Source organism: Cupressus sempervirens, chromosome 6, assembly GCF_028749045.1.
Source record: "Cupressus sempervirens isolate cs-2001-9-10 chromosome 6, ASM2874904v1, whole genome shotgun sequence".
Classification (NCBI taxonomy): Eukaryota; Viridiplantae; Streptophyta; class Pinopsida; order Cupressales; family Cupressaceae; genus Cupressus; species Cupressus sempervirens.
In genome coordinates, this window is record NC_143123.1 from 548,678,088 (window position 1) to 548,692,934 (window position 14,847).

Sequence of the window (14,847 nt, forward strand, 5' to 3'; positions counted from 1 at the left end):
TCATCCATATCAGATAAAATATCCAAACAAGATGGAATGACCCAGATTAAGTTTTACACTGTAACCAGACTTCTCTTAATTTAATTCTTAATTTTCTACAATAAGTTAAAGTTTGCATATAAACTTAAAAGTGATAGTGGAAAGATTTCATCTATACTAAAACTGTTAGTCACGAGTAAATCTAGAACAAACCAAGTTGCAAAAACTAATCATGTAAAACTGATCACGCAATGTATTTTCTTTATAAAAAATGCAATTAGAAGTAAATTCCAGCCAATCTGCTTATGTATATGAACAGTATTCACAGAGCTTAGTGTTCATCTTGGGGGAAAAATTAAAAAATATAACATTAGGGGCTATTTTTTTCAAAATAATCTTATCTTGACAATTTGGTCAAGCATGAAAATAGTGCACTCCAAACTGAAGCATTTTGTCAGTATCTTTGCAGCAAATTAATGCGAATGCTCTTCAGAACTGCTCTAAACAAAATATCACTTCGTTTCTTTATTTTATAGGGAAGAATGCTTTACTTTTTACAAAAACAATGAATGAAGAAATATATCACTGAGTAATAAATCATTTCCGCCTTCGCCGTCACTTTGGCTACACTGCTCTTACAAAAAATAGATCATCTACAGTGAATTCCGTTCTGTTGCATCTGTTTCCCTTTCATATTTAGAGTATGCACCATATTTTCTCCTCTAGTACACAGTATTTCTACCACAGCATCTCCAGTCTGATTAGTTTTACATCAAATACATTTGCCTCTCATTCTTGAGGGTGTCAAAATCTTCTTAGATTATGAAAGCATTTTGCCATGTCAAACCTTACGAAACAAACAAGTACTAAGCTTTTGAGCAGCTTGTTGGTCTCTGCTCTTTCAAAACGTTATTCCCAGATGTGCCAATCTCTAAGTATAACCAGATTTCAAACCAATAGGAAAATTGACGGGCGAATCATCACCACTTTCTAAGTCGCCAACTGATGTATCTTGCACTTGGGCTGCATACTGCAAGTTCCAGAGCACATCCTCCATTGAAGGACGAGATACTGGATCCTTTGAAAGACATTTACCAGTGATTTCTATGACTGTTGCAAGTGATTCATCAATGCTTGTTCTTAAAATAATAGGATCAACAATCTGGCTTCTAGTCTGCCAGTCACTCATTACATTCACCTGCAAATAAATATAGTGCAATGTGAAAGAAGAATCCTGGACTTTGTACAAAGATTTTGCAATGTTGCTTGCAATCATCCAAAATGGTAAAACAATCATTTGAACCATGGGAAGAACTATGAAAATGTACAAATAAAGAAAATACCTTAAACATCAATATTTACAGCTAAGAGAAATAAAATGTTGAGTATATTTTATTCAACATGTAGAGAATTCAAATATGAAACAAATAAAGATTTGTAGATGTGCTTGAGTTAGCTGTGTACAATTCTTAGTCAGCTGTGAAATAATTCTAATTAGCTGTTGGTCATATCTAGTTGCTGTCAATTGTGTTAGTTTGTTGTCATGTGTAATAGCATAGTTATAGGATCTTGGTGAAGTCATATGACTCTATATATTTGCAATTACCAATGATGAATAACAAGCTGCAAGTTTAGTCTCTCCATTTAGAATTTGCTGCTTCAACATGTAGAGAGTTAGAATACGAAAGAAATAAGATTTGTGGATGTGTTTGAGTTAGCGCTCTACAATTCTCAGTTAGCTGCCAAATAATTCTAGTTAGCTGTCAGTCATATCTAGTTTGTTGTCAATTGTAACAGGTTGTTGTCATGTGTAATAGCATAGTTATAGGATTTTGGTGAAGTCATATGACTATATATTTGTAATTACCAATGATGAATAACAAGCTGCAAGTAGTCTCTCCATTTTTAACATGCTGTTCTATTTTTCTAATATGGTATCAGAGTCATCTTATTGTTAAAAAAAAATGTTATAAGTTCGAGAACAAGCTATCAAGGAGATGAGAGCTGGTGAAGAACCACCAGATCTTGATGGTGATGTTGATTTCATTTAAGATGACACAATTATTCTGTTTTGAAGAGTTCAATGCTTGAAGATAGGAAAGGATGTAGTAGATGTTAGATTGATGCATAATAGTCTGAGGTGCTAACGGATCAGAGAAACTACACCTCATTGGGGTTATGAGAAACGTGGTGATTGGTGTCCAATAGTTCAGGGAGATTTGAAAATCTGAAAGCTTGGCAACAAGTGAGAACAATTTGAAAAAAATCTTACTGGTCTATGAACTATTTTCAAAGAAAATGCATAATGTATTTCCTATAGTTTAATGTTGTAGCACTAAGAGGGGGCTTTGAAATATAATGCTCCAACATTTAAAGAGCTAGAATAGGAATCAAATAAGATTTCTATAAGTGTTTGAGTTAGCTGTCCACAATTCTCAGTTAGTTGTCAGTCATATCTTGTTTGCTCTCAATTGTATTAACTTGTTGTCATATATATTAGCATAATTATAGGATCTTGATGAAGTCATATGACTCAATATATTTAGAAATAGTATTACCAATGATGAATAACAAGCTGCAAGTTTAGTTTCTCTGTTTTTTAACTGCTGTTCTATTTTTCTAATAAATATATGTTCCATTAAGTCTAGTAGAACAGTTTTGAATGGATATTAAAAGTCATTCCACACTCTTAAATGTAAATTTAGAATGTCAGGACTTATAAGAACGAAAAGCCTACCAGCTCTTGAATTGTATTTGTTTCTTGATTTGGTGGAATAGGTGGCCTCCCAATGATGGTCTCTAGTAGAATGAGACCAAAGTTATATATATCACCCTTGTCAAGAAGCTTTTTCCTGTGAGAAACGAAAAAAAAGGTAAATCATCACAAAAATGCTTAATTTATAAAAAATGAGTTTAATTTGTTCATCAATCATTAGGCCATCCATTGTAGCATATTTCAAATAAATGAGGATTTTGCATTTTTTAACAGACAACTTTCTATACATGACAATAAGGTTCATCATCTTTTTTCCAATTACATGAAACTATCAACAATATTTTTCTTTAAATATAAAGTCTCTGGTCATATTTGTGCACCAGCTAGATTTGTGAATGTATTTAAACAAATGATGCATCAATGTTGTAATTAAAATTTAACTGATATAGACCTCCACCATTAGTGCAGATGCGGGAGTTGAATCTGGGTTAAAAAGGACCCTCGCTGAATGGAAGCCTCCAGAATATGATTGGTACAAATCAAGTTTTGACAGCGCTTCAAGGGGAAACCTAGGATATTCCAGAGTGGGGCTTCCTGAGCTTCAAAACTTTTGCTAAAGGAGATGAACAACAACACAGAGTTCCTTGCTCTAAATCATAGACTGAAGCTGTGTTTGAACAAAAGATAGAGAAGCACGAAATTGAAGGATATTCTACCATTGTCATTAATTTGCTAAGGAGTAAGTCAATGACAAATTGCAACCCTTTGAGATACAATGAAAATCCTGTCCTCAAGCCATTGGTTTTTTCCATTTCCTGTTTTTTTTATTGGCAATAAGTCATATTTTAATATTTTATCGATATTCAAAAGATCTTTTACATTCACCATGCTTCATTTACCATCTATATAGTCATACTGAGAAACTATTACATTTATCGGGTTACAGGCCTGTGCAATTAACAGCATATACAAATTTTCAAAAGCATCCAAGGATCCAAACTTGGACAGCTGCAGTGAAAGCTATCCTTGGTTCTGAATTCAAAATACATTCTTCTAAATTGAAAACAATCTATATCCCGGGAAGTCCTGGTGCTTCACCCCTGTGAGCATCACCTAGATCCAATGAGTGCTAAGTGTTCCATTTATTCTCATGAGAGATGGATTCATGTTGAATCACTACTCATGAAACATGGGTCAATGAGTTTGACTCAAAAATCATACAGTTAAATCCTGATAGCAATATCACAACTTGACTAGCTGTGGAAATTATCTCCTACTTATCAACAATCTATATACTAGGTCATGCCAATTCAAATCAGGCCTTTGCAGCTGTTGTACACGGCCTCCTTCCTCGTCCCCTTGATGCCACATCTTCTTGGCCTTCCTCACTTCCGCAGCCATCAACAATCCCTCTTGGATGACTATGACTCAAAAAAAGACTACTGCTTGCCTCTATGCTTGGGTAGTGGGCAATCATCCAATCAGCTTCCTCTTCCCCACTGCCCTCTTTCGAGCCCAAGCAGCTTCCTCCTCCCTCCTCACAAAGAAAGTCTTTAAGCAGAAACAAACCATCCCGTGCCTCATCTATGTGAATTTCTTTCCAGGTTGTCATATTCCATACCAAGAAAGGCTGGTAGGAGTACCCCATGCCATGGACATGGCGCCACCTTTGCCATTAGACAACATTTGTCCCATGCCCCCCATCCCACTTTGGTTTGGCAATGGCCTACATTATCCAATGTATTTCTTCCCTGGTACCCAGCTGGAGAGCCCGCGCATTACCACAGAAGATATGTCCACATTGACCCTGTACCTATGGTCAGTCTCCATAAACTCTTTGCCCAACAACAGATTTAGAATCTGCAAAAACCTTGGGTCCTTAAACCTAAAAATCCCCTCAAACTTTTGCAGGATATCTTGCCACAAAAAAATCGCTAAAGGTGCAAGGTCTTCAAAGAAAAATCCTCCTCCATTATTGTCACCACTCCTTCCCGTAACACCCAATTCTCTACTGATGAGCAAGAAAATGTTTTATGCACCTTCAATTTCTATATTTATCATATCTTGCTTTCGCCATAGGCTTCCGGATTCTCGTCCAACCCATATCCACCTTCTCATGTTCTCGATTCTCTCATACTAGAAGTCATCAAGACACCTCCATCCTTGCTGCCAACTCATAATTACCTTCATCATTGCTCAATAAGAGTTGGAAAAGACAAGTATGAGCTCAGCAGTTGAAGCGAGGCATTAACTTTTTAAATTATATTTAAATTGTGCCACTATCTGTCTATGCTCCTTTACCTATGCTCTTATTTATGAATACTCCTAAGAGACAATGTTGGGAATGACCCCATCATCTCAGTCCAGCCATACCCCTTTCTAGTCCCACTCTTCCATAGCCTCTTCCTTCCCCAAAATTGCCAATCTGATACCCAATTTAGACATTGCATCTGCTTCCGAATTCACCTAGCAAGGCTCTAATGATCTTCACATACTTATTCAAATACCAGCCCTAAGATGCTCCACTAGTTATTGCCAAAACTGTGACTACCTAATCACCCTCTAGGTGTAGCTTTCTTACTTCTAGTTGACTAGCCTTCTAAACTGTTACAAGTGTTGCCTAAACTTCAGCCTCATTATTTGTACCTTCTACTGATCTATCGGCCCAGTTGCCAAGGTATTACCAGAGGACGAGGGGGAGGGTGCTTCTGCTTTGGCCCACTCCCCTTGGCCCTGGATGCCCTTCAAATCCCCATCGGAATATAGTTTGACCCATCCTTGCTCTGGAAGCAACCACTGAACAGAAGTGACCTCCACTAGAGGATTATCCGCACTCAGCCCCTGAACAAGCCCCATTTCCTGGTTTGTCATTTCTATGCTTTTTATAATTTGCTATAAATAAATTTTAAAAAATTATGTAATATGTGGTTTATTTTTTCTGCAATTGTTTTTGGATTCAAAAAGAAAAAAGAAAAAGAAAATAAAAACAATATTTGTAAGCCAGTGGTTTGAGTACATGCCACAGCCTATTTAAAAGGTTTGTAGTTCTTAAAAAGGTCATGACCTTTTTTATGTGGGGTGTGGCCTTTGCACCCATCACTGCCATCCTGCCCTCATGGTACTTTTGGAAGGCCTATGTATACTAATTGCCACCCTCCATTTGCAATCTTCTTGTATCTCATTGCTCAACAACCTTGTCTAGCTTTTTTGGCTTATATGGCACCAACAGTTTAGTAGTTTTGAAATTGGCAGTAAACCTAAATTTAGCAAATCTACCAAATTTGGCAGATCATTTCTTTTGGCAATTTTTTCCAGTTAGCAGATATTTCTAATTTTGGTTGTAGTGTTATTTTGGCAGACCTTTTGGCTGTGTTTCTAAGTTTATTGAGGTTCTAGGTAGTTCCTGAAACATTGAGTGAGAAATGACTGTCACTTTTGCTGAAATGTCCAATATTCGATTTCTTATGAGCATTGAAAGGCTCTTTCTGAGCTCTCCAGTAGGATTTTATTTGTTTTGCCTAATTATAATCAAGTTAAATTTAATTTCAGTTTGAACTCTCATTATAATCGTACAAGATAAAATGCCAAAAAATTGCAATATTTAAGAAGATTTTATGCACTGCATATTATGTACTCCATGAACTAATTTAAATTTCCAAATTTTGGGGATTACTTTTGTTTTGCATTGCCTGTTAGGTCTCTGCTTGATTGATTTGAATTAATTAGGGTTGTAAAAATCTGACTGCTTATCAAATTGTATAGACGGAATTATAAAGTGAGATTATATCCTGGAGCATTTTAAGTGCCTTCCCATCCATATAGACTGGTTCTTAAACCCACTTCTTTCTTGTAGAAAATTGTGTGGAGAGATTAGTTTGAACGTCTTAAGATTAATTATTCATAAAAATGATATGGACACCACTCACATTGGGTGTCTATGAGATCTTTATGGGGATCTAGATGAACCTCCACTCATAGAAAATCCTTGTACAGATTTCCTTGTACCTCTTAATGTTTTTTGACCATATGACTGTCATACAGTTATAGAGATTGTTGTCTAGGAAGATCTTGAACATCATAACAACATAGAGACCTCTAATACTACTCCTATAAACACTTATTAGATTAGTTGATTTCTATGAATCCTATTCTAGAGTTCGTAGAATTGTCTTTTATTAGTGTAACCCGGGTGTGCGCACCCAATGCGGCGTCACACACCCGAGTACCCCCGCCAGTAGCTTTTCCGCCGCCACACCGGTCGAGCACCTCGGTGGGACATGGTGCTTGGGTGCTTCTTGGGTGCACGGGTGCTCACGGGGTGCTCATGGGGTGCTCCGAGAAGAGACCCAAAAAAGTTATAAAAAAAAACAAGTGTTTTTGCATTTTTTTTGTTTTTGTTTTTTTAAGTATGCTAACCCTAATTGGGTGTGGGTCTCATGTGGTCTATTTGAAAGCTTAATAAGACCAATAGATCTCATTTTCATTTCACCATTTTGGAGCAGCAAGGAGCTAAGTGAGAAAGAGTGTTTGGAGGAGCTTGTGAGAGATTAGTGGGTGGTTTTGCAAGGGATTGCAAGATCAAGAGGAGCAAGAAGGTTTGATTTGGCAAGTGTCTCCTCAAGTTCAAGCCTTCAAGGTAGGGTTTTTTTATTTTACTTAGAATTTTTTGTATTAAAAATCAATTTATAATTTTTAAATTTAGTATTTAGTATTTACTATTTAGTTTTACTCAGTTACTTTCAGGTTTCATTCTTGAATCTTGTTGATAGTTGATAGTTCTTAATTCTATGATTTTTTATTTTACTATCTATATTTATTTTTTATTTTTTTCATTGCTCTTAAAATAAAAATATGGCAATATGGCATATGCTGAAACGTATTTAGTAAAATAGGTTTCAGCATATGCCATATTGCCATATTAAAATATGTTTCAGCATATGCATATTGCCATATTTTTAGTTTAAGAGCAATGAAAAAAATAAAAAATTAATATAGATAGTAAAATAAAAAATCATAGAACTAAGAACTATCAACTATCAACAAGATTCAAGAATGAAACTTGAAACTTGAAAGTAACTTAGTAAAACGTTTCAACATATGCCATATTGCCATATTTTTATTTAGTATTTAGCTTCATTTTTTAACACTTTAAATTTTTAAATAGTAAATGCTAAAATTAAATAGTAAAGTTTTAAGTTTTAAATTATTTTTACTTGGGCTGAAATGTATCATGATCATTTTTATAATTTTATTTTCATTTTGTGAAATGCAGTTTAATAAATGGCTTCTAAATCCGGCCAAACTGCAAAAGACATGGAAATTAATGAGCCAAGTGCATCTGATTATGAGCTTGAACTTGAGCCTAAAGGAAGTGATCATGGGGCTGATGTAGGTGGTCAATCTGAGCCCGAGGAAGAGCCTCCTTATGTTGCACCAGGGGTGCCTTCTCCTGATTGCCCTTTAGAGATTTTGAATAAGTATGATAGGGGTCCTTATGACCCAAACTCCCCTCTTAAACAGTTTGCTACAAAAATTGCACGCCCTACACCTTCAAGGGGTGGCACACGCAAATGGAAGTGCAATATATGTGGAGCAAAATGGTTTGGCAGCATTACAAGACTTAATTCACATCTTCTTTTTTGGAGTAGCTATGGTGTGAACCCATGCATATTCTTGTCAAATCCTGAGAATGTCAAATACAAAATTGAAGTGAATAAACTATGGGGCATTCCTGATGATAGTGATGTTCCAGTGCCTAGATCTTTGTCTGCTAGGCAACAAGTACAGAATATACAACAGTTACAGGGGCAGCGCGATACATCTACTCGTATCTTGCATCAGAGAGCAGGGACTATGTCACCTACACCATCATTCTCCTCACCTACACACAGTTCAACAGGGGACAACGGTAGGGGGAAAGGGAAAGCAACTACAAGTCGTAGTGATAGTAACCCCATTGCTCATTTATTTAACATGCATGCAAGGGACTGGTTAGATGATGCTGTTGGTGATTTCTTCTTTGCCAATGGCATCTCTACACATGTGGCTCAATCTCCCTATTTTGTGAGGATGATGACCATGGTAGTGAATGAGGGAGAGCCATCATATGTGCCACCAGGTGACCACAAGCTGAGGACTACAGTGTTGGATAGAGCCTATGACAAGGTTGGGATCTTGATGAAGCAAATGAAAGCATGTTGGATGGAGTCAGGTTGCAGCATTACATGGATAGGTGGACGGACATTAGTCATTGTCCACTCATCAACATTATGGTTACATGCACTAAGGGCCCATACTTTTTGAAGGCAGTTGATTGTTCAGGGCATCATAAAGATGCTGATTTTCAGTAACATGTGCTTAGGGAAGCCATTGAGGAGGTTGGACCACAGTTGTGACAAATGCAACACATGTGTGCAAAGCTGCAGGGAGGCTTGTTGAGACAGCTTATAAACATGCTTGGTGGACTCCATGTTGTGTGCATGCCATGAACAATGCACTCAAAGACATGGGGAAAATAGAGTGGATTAGAAAGGTGGTTAATGATGGGAGAGAGGTGCAGATGTTTATCTGCAATCACCATACATCACATGCACTTTTCAGGCGCTTCACAAAGAAGCAATTCCTGAAACTAGTTGAGACCAAGTATGCATCATATTATATTCTCTTGGAGAGAATGATTGAATTGCAAGAGCCATTGCAACTCATGGTTATGACACAAGAATGGAATCGATGGCCTGAGTCCAGAACTGAGCAGGGGAAGAGGGTAAAGCAAACAATGAAGAGTGATCAATTTTGGAGTGATGCAAAATACATAGTCTCCATCAGTACTCCAGTGTTTCAGGTGATCAGATATGGAGATGCAAATTCACCTAGCCTTGGAGAGGTTTATGAGTGCATTGATTCCATGCTTGGGCAGATGAGGGTTGTTGTGCATGAGAGAGACCCCACTCTAGCATTCTATACGGAGCACACTAAGCCTATCATTCACCGCAGGTGGGAGAAGTTGAACACTCCTTTGCACATGGCTACCTATGCATTGAACCCGAAGTGGTACATACCTAGGCCTGGTAGAGTCACACCACTTTGAGATGATGAGGTGAAGAATGAGTTCTTTTGAGCATTGCCAAAATGTATGATACTGAGACTGCTAGTGAGATTCGCACCGAGTGGTCCGAATTTGCTAGTCTTTCAAGTAATCCTTAAATGTTGATTCAGTGCTCTAAACTCTTTATAATTATAAGTTCTTTTAATAATTAATTGTTACTTTACTTATAACTTTATTTAAGTTATTTATAATTTTAATATTATTTTGTAAACTTTAAAACTTGTAACTTGTAGGATACTCGGATATTGCAAAGGTGGATCTCAAAACCATGGCACAAAAGAATCTCATTTTGTGGTGGAAATGTCATGGGTCACAGAAGCTAAAGATCACCTCACTAGCCATCTGACTGCTTTGTCAGGTTTGTAATACTAATAACTAATTCCAGCCCTTTATAATCTTAACTTGAAGAGTTTTACCTCGCTGATTTTAATTTATGATTCATTGATTCAATAATTATTAATCATCGATTTACCATTTATCATTTGTTACAAATTGTATGAACATTTGTTTGTAACTTGTAAGTTTTAACTTTCAACTTTGTTATCTCAGGTGTCTAGCTCCTCAGTTGCAAAGAGGAATTGGTCCACCTATAGCTTCATTCACTTTGTTAAGAGGAACAGACTTACCTCTAAGAGAGCGGAGAAGCTGGTTGCTGTACATGGTTACTTGCGGCTCAAAGATCACAAGACACGCGAGTACAAGGAGAGCCCTGCAGCACGATGGGATGTGGAGCTAGAGGATCCAGCTCAGATTGATGAGGATGCCGATGCAGAAGCCAATGTAGGGCTAGTTGGTGTTCCTTTAGAGGATCAAGATCTTACCCACGAGGAGTCTAGTAGTTCCAATGATGAGTACTTCGACATAGGGGATGATTAGAGAGCACTTGAGATGATTCCATTCTCATTATTGGCATTTTGTCATTTTGTTGATTATACTCACTTTGACATGGCTATGATACATTATTATTATTTCACTATTTCATGCTATTCGGCTCATTGTCATCATGAGCATCTTTATGATATATGATATTCATAAAATCATATTTGAACAAAGAATTTTGAATCTTGCATCTTGAACTAAGTTAATTTGTCAAATGGTCATTAGTAATAGTAATGGTTATGAAATTTCAAGTTTCAAGTTTGAGCTTATGGTTTGTGAATCACATTTTAATTTTCTCTATTCATTGTAGTCAACTATATTTGGTATGTTAATGTTACATTGTTATATAATATATTGAAGTATCATTTCATAATTAGCATTTTCAATCATATATATTAATAATATTATATATATACTATGCAAACCGCTCCCCCCACTCCCTCTCCCCTCCCCCCCTCCGCTCCCCCGCCGCCTCACCCCGGCCGTCCCCAAATTGAGGCTATTTTTTTCCCGCACCCGAAACTTGTCCCAATGCCCCCCCGCACCGCCACACCCCCACGCCGAGGTAATACTGGTTTGGAATTAAAATACAACTCTCAACTGAACATGAACTGAATCACTTTACATGAAAACAGAGATCATACAACAGAATTAGAGGTGAACGGAGACATGTTACATAAGTCAATATTGCTGCTGTTTTGGAATTGTTTGATCTGATCTTGAATTTGTAGCAGCTGATTTATGGCTGTTTTTCATAGCAGCAATTGTTAAAGATAACTTATAATGATTTGCATTTGAGCAACTGGCACATGTAAAATGTTGCTTTGGGTTTGGTCATCCCCTTCAATTTTTTTCCCCTAAAGATAGCAAAATCTAAGTCTACAGGAGTCTTGTTGAATTTCTATATGCATCTAAAAATTACTAAAGTCTTGATGAAATGTTTAACACTTAGAACTTATCACATTGTTTTTGCCTTTTGAAGTAGTTCTGTAACTGTTGTCAGAGTCTAACAGGGTTTCCATAACCCTCGTGTCACCCAACAGGGCCTTTAGAACTCATTTTAAGTTTACCCCGAAACCTTTAATTCAAAAGGAGTCCTAAGTCTCTCCTTTGTGTCAAGCCAAGCTTGGTTCTCAAAACCATTTCTGAACCCCGACTCACAACTAAGAAATTTAAAAACTCCAGCCTCCAAAGAAGAAGAAAGTTGCCAAAATACTTGAAAGACTTGATGTCAAAACATTGTTGGACCCCAATGAGGTTTTTACAACTTCTTCAGAGCCTGACACTTAAAACTTTCATAAGCTTTCAGATTTCATAGTTTGTTGAAGACCTGGCTAAAATAATGAGGAGTGCATCTCAAGATTATGTCCAGGTCTAGACAAGGTTTCATTTCCTTGTCAGCACCTGAGATTAAACTCGCAACTTTCTTTCAAGTAATGGATTATGAGGCTATCAAAAGGAGAGACGAGGGAGCTGGAGTACAAAAGGTGATTTTAAAATCTCTGTTGGACCCTGACAAGGTTTCCACAACCTACTAAAAGGCTGCCCCTTGGTTTCAAAGGCTGTTTTGAGCGGTGACACCAGAAAAGGGCTCACTTACCAGCATTTATGATCTGTAAGGGTCAAAGGGATGCTAAGGCATTGAAAACAGAAAATCAATCCAAAGGAGTCATTTTGCAAGCAGTTCATATTGAATTATCACAGACGGTTTGAGAGTAAGAGCATAATTGTGAATTGAGAGAAATTGACCACACCACAGCAGAATTGTACTCATAAAGATACTAAAACAATAGCAAAAAATTCCGCAGTTCCCACAGCTCTAAAGCAGCATAGCTGCAGTCTCTACTCCAGAAGAGTATTTTTCAAACAAATTCAATGGTGAAAATTGTGTTTTCCTCATTAATATATCAATTTTTTCTTAGAATTTAAAAACATGGCTTTGAGCTAGAATTCAGACTAAATGAAGTATAAAGACCTTGGTTAATGAACAACTTTTAGGGCAAACTATTTCTCTGCAAGAAATTTGTGACACTAGGTTATTGCATGTTAACCTAGCTGAATTTGGGAAAGAGTAAATAGAGGAAATAGGATGCCCATTACACAAAGTTAAATGGATGGTTGAAAGTGGTCTGCTACAAGCAGCTGGCTTCCCCGTAGCAACACAATGCCAGACAAAATAGTTATAAAGGTTACTTCTAACAACTAGATAAAGATCCCAATAAGCAAATATACAAAGACACAATTACAAAATTTGAGGGCCAAATGTTATGACAGTTAGGTTTCATATTCAAATAAGCATATAGACAAGCATGTCATTACAAAATTCAGGGCCAGATCACAATTAGGGTTCTGACACAACTGAAGATGATGGCAAATCCAAGCATTGCGGAAATCGTAGTAGCTCTATAGCGAAAGAAGATGAGATAACAACTGCAATGTAAGTGTCATCAAAGGGAAAACTCTTCTCAAAGGTATCGTCTAGATCTACAAGGTAATATTCACAAAATAGATACTCAAGATCTTAAGTACTTATACTAATTAACTAACTCTAAAAAACAATGTAGGCCCTACTGAACAAAATCATGGGAAACCCCATTAAAGACAACACTAAACTCAATGAAGGTAGGAGGTGATGGTAAAATCTTGGTGTATTTCATTGAGCTATACTACACATTTGTCGATGTTATGTCGAAATTAGATGGTTGGGTATGAAGAACAGATAAATTTGTAAGTGTTGGCGTAGAGGAGCCAAAATTAGGATGCTGACTTGAAGATATAAAAGTAGTGTTACCGCGGCGCGGGGGTGCGGCAGTGCGGGGGGATGTCGAGACGAGTTTTGGGTGCGGGTAAAAAATAGCCTCAATTTGGGGACGGCGGGGGTGCGGCGGCGGGGGAGCGGAGGGGGGGTTGGGGGGGAGGAGAGGGAGTGGGGGTAGGGGGTTGTATAGTATATATATAATATTATTAATATATATGATTGAAAATGCTAATTATGAAATGATACTTCAATATATTATATAAATATGTAATATTAACATACCAAATATAGTTGACTACAATGAATAGAGAAAATTAAAATGCGATTCACAAACCATAAGTTCAAACTTGAAACTTGAAATTTCATAACCATTACTATTACTAATGACCATTTGACAAATTAGCTTAGCTCAAGATGCAAAATTCAAAATTCATTGTTCAAATATGATTTTATGAATATCATATATCATAAAGATGCTCATGATGACAATGAGCCGAATAGCATGAAACAATGAAATAATAATAATGTATCATAGCCATATCAAAGTGAGTATAATCAACAAAATGACAAAATGCCAATCATGAGAATGGAATCATCTCAAGTGCTCTCTAATCATCCCCTATGCCGAAGTCCTCATCATTGGAACTACTAGACTCCTCGTGGGTAAGATCCTGATCCTCTAAAGGAACACAACCTAGCCCTACATTGGCTTTTGCATCGGCATCCTCATCAATCTAAGCTGAATCCTCTGGCTCCACATCTCATCGTGCTGCAGGGCTCTCCTTGTACTCGCATGTCTAACCTGCTTCTCCACTCTCTTAGAGGTAAGTTTGCTCCTCTTAATAGAGTGAATGAAGCTATAGGTGGACCAATTCCTCTCTGCAGCGGAGGAGCTAGACCCCTGAGATAACAAAGTTGAAAGTTACAACTTACAAGTTACAAACAAATGTTCATACAATTTGTAACAAATGATAAATGGTAAATCGATGATTAATAATTATTGAATCAATGAATCATAAATTAAAATCAGCAAGGTAAAACTCTTCAAGTTAAGATTATGAAGGACTGGAATTAGTTATTAGTATTACAAACCTGAGAAAGCAGTCGGATGGCTTGTGAGGTGATCTTTAGCTTCTGTGACCCATGACATTTCCACCACAAAATGGGATTCTTTTGTGCCATGGTTTTGAGATCCACCTTTGCAATATCCGAGTATCTGACAAGTTACAAGTTTTAAAGTTTATAACATAATATTAAAATTATAAATAACTTAAATAAAGTTATAACTTATAAGTAAAGTAACAATTAATTATTAAAAGAACTTATAATTATAAAGAGTTTAGAGCACTGAATCAAGATTTAAGGATTACTTGAAAGACTAGCGAATTCGGACCACTCGGTGCAAATCTC

The 14,847-nt window shown here is 36.8% G+C and overlaps 1 protein-coding gene across 1 annotated transcript in view; it reads right to left on the reverse strand.

Moving 5' to 3' along the window:
• Positions 1-322: 322 nt before the first annotated feature.
• LOC149553435 (Leucine-rich repeat protein kinase family protein) overlaps positions 323-14,847 on the reverse strand; it is a 45,406-nt gene continuing 30,881 nt past the window's right edge. Inside the window, exons 6-7 of the mRNA XM_089788880.1 lie at positions 2,717-2,831; positions 323-1,177 (exon numbers count right to left, since the gene is read on the reverse strand). Of these exons, the coding sequence (XP_089645006.1) occupies positions 911-1,177; positions 2,717-2,831 (382 nt within the window). The 3' untranslated portion in view covers positions 323-910. The remainder of the gene's footprint in view (positions 1,178-2,716; positions 2,832-14,847) is intronic.